This window comes from Salvelinus sp. IW2-2015, linkage group LG13 (assembly GCF_002910315.2).
Source record: "Salvelinus sp. IW2-2015 linkage group LG13, ASM291031v2, whole genome shotgun sequence".
Lineage (NCBI taxonomy): Eukaryota > Metazoa > Chordata > Actinopteri > Salmoniformes > Salmonidae > Salvelinus > Salvelinus sp. IW2-2015.
Window position 1 is genome coordinate 50,279,976 of NC_036853.1, and position 8,253 is coordinate 50,288,228.

At 42.5% G+C, this 8,253-nt stretch overlaps 1 protein-coding gene across 1 annotated transcript in view; it reads right to left on the minus strand.

Moving 5' to 3' along the window:
- Positions 1-8,253, minus strand: part of LOC111971630 (choline transporter-like protein 1) — a 43,811-nt gene that overhangs the window by 15,654 nt on the left and 19,904 nt on the right. The window contains exons 12-14 of the mRNA XM_070446332.1: positions 723-806; positions 426-563; positions 8-244 (exon numbers count right to left, since the gene is read on the minus strand). Coding sequence (XP_070302433.1) covers positions 8-244; positions 426-563; positions 723-806 — 459 coding nt within the window. The remainder of the gene's footprint in view (positions 1-7; positions 245-425; positions 564-722; positions 807-8,253) is intronic.

Below are 8,253 nucleotides of genomic sequence, written 5' to 3' on the forward strand. Positions count from 1 at the left end.
CCCTCACCATGAGGGCCTTGTCCATGTAGAACTCTCGGCCGGGGCTGCCGTCGTTGTGCTTGGTGTCCACGGCGAAGCAGAGGAAGAGCACGTCCACCACGATCTCAAAGACAGACAGGAAGCAGTGGGCTACCAGCCAGGAGAACAGGCAGACGATGAGCAGGGGCAGCACCCACACCGTGTAGTCCCGCTGGTAGTTGAGCGACAATACGCCGACGAACGCAGTGCAGGAGACGATCAGTACCTGGACACACACATACGGACGAAGAGAAAGATGGGAGGGAAAGATACAAAAAGAGAGAGACAAGGATAGAGAAAAAGAGAGAGACAGTGATAGATTGAATAGTATTAGTATGCTTGTAAAATACACAAAAATTGAACTGACAATAAACAATCCTAAAATGGCGTCGCTGTGCGGCCGTTACCTTTCCCAGGAAGAGGACAAAGTCCCCCACGGTGTTGATGGTGGCCACTCTGAGGGCATTCTCTACYAGGATGACGAAGGCGTCACGCGCCGACGTACAGAAACTGGTGCTGTTGATCGCTGTCGCCGTGTACGCGTTCTGTGGTGAAAACAGACAAGAGACAGAAGTATCATCAATAACAATGTCTGACTGCTGTCATCTTGGAACGAGTCTCCCTTGTCAAATAGATTGCCGTCAATGATATGACCTAATCAACATCTCAGATGACAATCAATCTGATTCTGATCGAACACTTACTTGATTCAGGTACATTAGACAYTTCTTCAGGCACCACAAGCAGCAGATGCAGGATTTCAACATGCAGCGAGCACAGGCATTTTCCTACAAACAGAAAATACATTGAGCTTTAGTTCTCCACCCATTGTCTGGCTTGACAAACTGGTGGTTGGTATAAGTGAAAGCGAGAATGTTTAAAAAACGGCACATCAGCCACGTGAAGAGTTCATTCTGTTCCAGAGCAGCACTGGGTGGGATATACCTACTACTGTATGTAGCGCACACGAGCAAAACACCCTCAAACTCTTCAGAAAAGTCTCTTAAAAGACGCTGATTCTCCGGTGGTTTTTTGATACTACAGCACAGGGGGGGAAAAAAATCTGAGAACACGCCCACACTCTTTTACACAGACATAGGTGAGTGGAGATTGGTGAAGAAATGTTACCTGTGTACAGTTTATGGTAATCTCCTGTTTTCTTTATCTGTGGTACTTATGTTTAACTATATTGAGTAAATGTCCTAATTTCTACTGTATGTTTTAGGGTTAAACAACTTGAATCAAGATCGGTTAGTATTCCTTAAATGCCCTGTTGACAATGGCACTAAAACTATTGAGAGCAGAGTCATTACAGAAAATGGAAAATTCTCTGTTAATATATATATTTTAATAAAAAATAAAATGTTTTTTATTTTTATTTTTTAAATGTAACCTTTCTTTAACTAGGCAAGTCTGTTAAGAACAAATTCTTATTTACAATGACGGCATACACGGCCAAACCCGGACGACACTGGGCCAAATGTGCGCCGCCCTATGGGTCTCCCAATCACGGCCGGTTGTGATACAGCTTGAAATCGAATCAGGGKGTCTGTAGTGACGCCTCTAGCACTGAGATGCAGTGCCTTAGACCGCTGCACCACTCGGGAGCCTTCATATTTAATGCATTATTGATTGATTATAATCTGGAGCTGGAGTCTATTAGTATTTTGATCTGAAGTATTTCAGAGAGTGTTTGCAGTAAAAAACAAAACTATTCTTTACAGTTTCGACTTTGCGCTCTTCTCTAKATATGGCTTCCTCAAGCAGTCTGAAGAGCAGTTCCTGTGCTCTGAGCCAGTCACCACTTCATGTGGACACAACTTCTGCATGGTCTGTATCACAAAGTACTGGGATAGCAAGAACCTGTGTCACTGAGTCAGGGGAAGTTCTCCAGATGACCTAAGCTTTGTGTCAACACAACCTTCAGAGAGGTTGTAAAGAATTGTAAAAGCATGAGAGACAAAGGTAAAGACGAGTCCCCTTCGAACCCAGAAAAGTGCCTTGTGACATCTGCGCAAGGCCCTGAAGTCCTGCCTGGTGTGTCAGACCTCTTACTGTGAGACTCACCTGGAGCCTCATCAGATATCTCCAGCCTTAAAGAGACACAAACTGATCAACCCTGTGGAGAACCTGGAAGACAGGATGTGTAAGAAGCATGACAGACTCCTGGAGTTGTTCTGTAGGACTGACCAGACATGTGTGTGTCAGTTCTGCACTGAGGGAGACCACAAGACTCATGACACTGTCCCTATAGAGGAAGAGTGACACAGAGAGAGATAGCAGAGTGTGTGCAGTTCTTCAGTACTCTGGTGCGCTCCATTGAGAAAAAACAGCCTGAGCTTGTTGAAGTGATTGAGGAGAAGCAGAAAGCAGTAGAGAGGCAGGCTGAAGGGTTCATTAAAGATCTGGAGCAGGAAATCCTGAGCTCATTGTTCACAGCGATCTGTGTGTGGGGACTGTGAGCTGGAGGAGATACTGAATAAAGAGATGGAGAAGCTGCCTGAAGTCAAACTGAAGAGGATTCAGCAGTATGCAGTGGATGTGACTCTGGACCCTGATACAGCACATCCCAAACTCATCCTATCTGAAGATGGAAAACAAGTAAGACATGGAAACGCACCACAGAATCTTCCAGACAATCCAAAAAARGTTAGATTGTTATGCCATGACCCTTGAAAGGGATGGTTAAGGGGAAGACTGACTGGGATGTAGGAGTGGCCAGAGAGTCCTTTGATAGGAATGAAAAAAAAAAATAATAATCACACTGAGCCCTGAGAATGGACTCTGGACCGTGTTCCACAGTCCTCCTCTCCCTGAGAAGCCCCAGAAGGTGAGGGTGTTTGTGGACTATGAGGAGGGTCAGGTCTCCTTTTATGATGTGGAGACAGGTCTCACATCTACTATTCCACTCTTCGCACCTTTAAAGAGAAACTCTTTCCATTCTTTGAATCCTGTAATAATACTGATGGTAAAAACTCAGCCCCTCATCTCTCATGTCAATCAACCAGACTGATTAAACGATGAGGTAACAGCTTTTTTTTTGCAACAAACCATTTACAAATCATCAAATTTGTGTATTTTGCCAGATTGATGTCACATGATTAGAATATCCACATTGTCTGCTGAAATGTTCTGTACATCTTAACATGGATAATACATGCTTGTACAGTTGAAGTCAGAATTTTACATACACTTAGGTTGGAGTCATTAAAACTCGTTTTTCAACCACTCCACAAATTTCTCGTTAAACTATAGTGTTGGCAACTCGGTTAGGACATCTACTTTGTGCATGTCATTTTTCCCAACAATTGTTTACAGACAGATTATTTCATTTATAACTCAATGTATCACAATTCCAGAGGGTCAGAAGTTTACATACACTAAGTTGACTGTGCCTTTAAACAGCTTGGAAAATTCCAGAAAATTATGTCATGGCTTTAGAAGCTTCTGATAGGCTAATTGACATAATTGGAGGTGGTCCTGTGGATGTATTTCAAGGCCTACCTTCAGAACCAGTGCTCTTAAGATGCACACATAGAAAATCAAAAAAATCCTAACAATGACTCATTAAATGTAGAAGCTCCACAAGTTCTGGTTCATCCTTGGGAGCAATTTCCAATCAAGGTACAAAAGTCATACTTACAAACAATGTATGTAATATAAACACATGGGACACGCAAGGCCGTCATTACGCTCAAGAAGGAGATGAAGTTCTGGTCCTAGAGATAACGTACTTTGGTGCGAAAAGTGCAAATCAATCCCAGACAACAGCAAAAGACCTTGTGGAGAAGAGAGAGATAATACCACAGTAAAACAGTCCTATTATCAACATATACCTGAAAGGTCGCCACAGCAAGGAGAAGGCATGCTCCAAACCGACAATACAAAAAGAGCAGACTTAAATAATGCAAACTGCACATGGGGGAAGAAGGAAGTACTTTTTGAGAAATCTCTCTGTTTGTCTGGATGAAACAAAAAGTAAACTGTTAGTACCATAATGACCCTTCCTTATGGTTTGGAGGAAAAGGAGCTATGCAAGCCGAAGAACACTATCCCAACTGGCCATCAAAAGCCCTGACCTCAATCCTATAGAAATTGTGTTGGGGCAGAACTGAATACAGTGAATAGGATGCAAGGAGGCCTAACAAACTGACTCTAGTTATCACCAGCTCTGTCAGGAGGAATGGGAAACAAAATTCACCCAACTTATTGGGAAGCTTGTGGAAGGCTACCCGAAACATTTGACCCAAGTTAAACAATTTAAAGGCAATGCTACCAAATACTAATTGAGTGTACGTAAACTTCTGACCCACTGAGAACGTGACGAAAGAAATAAAAGCTTAAATAAATAATTCTCTACTATTATTCTAACATTTCACATTCTTAAAATAAAGTGGTGATCCTAACTGACCTAAGACAGGGAATTTTTATTAGGATTAAATGTCAGGAATTGTGAAAAACTTCAACTATATTTACTGAAAATCAAGACTCAACTGGAATTAAATTCAATAAGAAATATGAAAAGTTGTTGCTTTGATTATTCACATCTATATACAGTGTGCCTTCAGAAAATATTCATACCTTTGACTTACTCCACATTTTGTTGTGTTACAGCCTGAATTCAAATGGATTAAATATATAATTTATTTCACCCATCTACACACAATTCCCCATAATGACAAAGTGAAAACATGGTTTTAGATTTTTTCCCAAATTTGTTCAAATTGAAATACAGGAATATCTCATTTACATAAGTTCACACCCCTTTGCAATGACACTACAAATTGAGCTCAGGTGCATCCAATTTCCTTTGATCATCCTTGAGATGTCACAACAACTTGATTGGAGTATGCCAATTCAATTGTTTGTACATGATTTATAAAGAAACAGACCTGTCTATATAAAAAAGTAGTTGACAGTGCATGTCAGAGCAGAAACTACAGTATACCGTGAAGTCTAAGGAACTGTCCGTAGATCTCCCGAGATAGAATTGTGATGAGGCATATATCTGGAAGGATATAAAACAATTTCTAGAGTGTTGAGTTTCTCCATCATTGGGAAATTAAAAGAAATATGGTTACTACCCAGACTCATCCTAGAACTGGCCGCCAAACCAAACTGAGCAACCTGGTAAGCAGGACCTCAGTCAGGGAGGTGACCAAAAATCCAATGACCACTGACAGAACTACAGAGTTCCTTGGCTGAGATGGGAGAACCTGCCAGAAGGACAACAGTCTCTACAGCACTTCACCAATATGGGCTTGATGGGAGAGCGGCCAGACAAAAGCCACCCCTAAGAAAAAGGCACATGGTAGCATGGCTGGAGTTTGCAAACAGGCAAAGGTTTCTGTGGTTTGATGAGACAAAAATGTAACTCTTTGGCGTGACTGCAAAGCACTATCTCTGGAGAAAACTAGCCCAGCTCATCACCCGTCTAACGGTGAAGCATGGTGGTGGCAGCATCATGCTATGGGGATGCTTTTCAGCGGCAGAGACTGGTAAGGCTAAAGGGAACAATGAATGGAGCCAAATGCAGGCAAATCCTTGATGAGAACCTGCGTCACAGTGCAAACGACCTTCTACTGGGGTGAAGATTTAAGCTCCAACAAGACAATGACCCCAAGCCTACAGCCAAATCAATACTGGAATGGCTTCAGAATAAGAATGTGAAAGTCCTTAAGCCTGAGCTTTGGCCGGGCCTCTTAAAACACATTGAACATCTGTGGAAAGAGTTGAAGATTGCTGTTCACCACCACTCCCCATTTAACTTAACAGAGCTTGAGAAAATCTGCAAGGAAGAATGGGAGAAAATCCCCAAATCCAGATGTGGAAAGCTGATACAGGCATATCCAAGATGACTCAAAGCTGTAATCGCCACCAAAAGCATTTCTACACAGTATTGACACAGGGGTAGGAATACTTATGTAAATTAGTTATTTCTGTAATTCAATACATTTTCAATAATTTCTAAAGAACATGTTTTCACTTTGTCATTATTGTGTGTGTAGATGGGTGAGAAAAACAAATGTAATTAATTTTGAATTCAGGCTGTAACACAGCAAATTGTGGAAAATGTGTGACAGACTGTTTGTTCCCACACTCGGGACTCTCTCTCTTTTGGTTACACAGACTTTTGGCCTCCCATCCTATTCTAACCACCTCTCGCCGGCTTTGTATTCATGTTACCTGATGAAATTGCTGTACAATATGATCTTGTTGCCATCTGATGAACATTCAGATGTCATAAATCAGCACTGCAGAGCTCTTGCTGTCCTCTGCCGTGCCTTGATTGGTATTACTGTTGATGATATCTGGAAATGTGCATGTACACTTCGGCCCATCTACTGATGCTAGACCCAATTCTGATTTGTGCTCTGATATCTGCTCTCGTAAAAGCCTGGGTTTTCTGCACGTTAACACTAGAAGCTTATTACCTCAAATGGATCAATTGAAAGTGTGGGTTCACAGCTCCAATCCAGATGTTTTGGTTATTACTGAGACGTGGTTAAGGAAGAGTGTTTTGAATACTGATGTTAACCTTCTGGTTATAACCTTTTTCGGCAAGACAGATCTTCCAAAAGGTGGGGGAGTGGCAATCTTTACCAAGGATCACCTTCAGTCCTCGGTTGTCTCCACCAAGACTGTCCCCAAACAATTTGATTTGCTGGGTTTAAGCATTCAACTTTCAAATAGCTCTTTGTTGACTGTTGCTGGGTGCTATCGTCCTCCATCAGCACCGGCCTGTACCCTACCTGCCCTAAGCTTTTTCCTGGCCCCATACACTAAGTCTGAATTTGTCCTGCTAGGTGACCTAAACTGGGATATGCTTAAACCACCTGACCAGGTCCTAAAGCAATGGGACTCCCTAAACCTTTCTCAGATTAATCACCAATCCCGCAAGGTATGACTCCAAGCACCCAGAAAAGGCTACTCTCCTCGATGTTATCCTCACAAATAATCCTGATAGGTATCAGTCTGGTGTTTTCTGTAATGACCTTAGTGATCACTGTTTTACAGCCTGTGTTCGTAATGGCTTCTCAGTGAAACCACAGGTCCTGATTTGTTATAGACGCTTGCTAAAGAACTTGAATGAGCAAGCCTTCCTTCATGAACTGGCCTCTAAAATGGTATAGAATCAGCTTGATCCCCTCTGTCAAAGATGCTTGGACCTTCTTTTTTGACATGTTCAATAGTATTGTTAACAAACACGCCCCCATAAAGAAAATGAGAATTAAAAAAACAGGTTCAGCCCCGGGTTCGACCGTGATCTTGGAGTTACTCTACCTCAAGAATTACATTTGGCAAAAGGCTCGGCACACGCATACTCAGGCTGACTGGCTATAGTTCGGGCAAATGATAAATAAGTGTACTCAGGCTATCCGGAAGGCCAAAGTTAGTTCCTAAAGGAGCAGTTCTCTCTCTGTGGGTCTAACCCCAAGAAGTTCTTGAAAACGGTTAAAGACCTGGAGAATAAACCCTCCTCCTCACAGCTGCCCATGTCCCTTAATGTTGATGTAGTTGTTACTGACAAGAAGCACATGGCTGAACTCTATAATCACCACTTCATTAAGTCAGCCCGTCCAACATTTCCTCATCTACCACCCCTTCCAATGCGACTATCCTCGATGCTTCTCCCTCTTTTTCCCCTGCCCCGCTACAAAGTTTCTCCCTGCAGGCAGTCACTGAGTCCGAGGTGCTAAAAGAACTCCTTAAACTTGACCCCCAAAAAACATCTGGGTCAGATGGTTTAGACCCTTTCTTCTTTAAGGTTGCTGCCCCTATCATCGCCAAGCCTCTCTCCTTTCTGGGGAGGTTTTCATTACTTGGAAGGCAGCCTCAGTTCGTCCTTTATTTAAAGAGGGAGATCAAGCTGATCCTAACTGTTATAGGCCCATTTCTATTTTGCCCTGTTTATCAAAAGCGTTGGAAAAACTTGTCAATAATCAACTGACTGGCTATCTTGATGTCTATAGTATTCGCTCTGGTATGCAATCTAGGTTCCGCTCAGGTTATGGATGGGTCACTGCAACCTTAAAGGTCCTCAATGATGTCACCATTGCCCTTGATTCTAAGCAATGTTGTGCTGCTATTTTTATTGACTTGCCCAAAGATTTTGATACGGTAGACCATTCCATTCTTGTGGCCCTGCTAAAGAGAATTGTGCAGACCAGCTGGCTGGTGTGTTTACGGACATATTCAATCAATCCTTATCCCAGTCTGCTGTTCCCACATGCT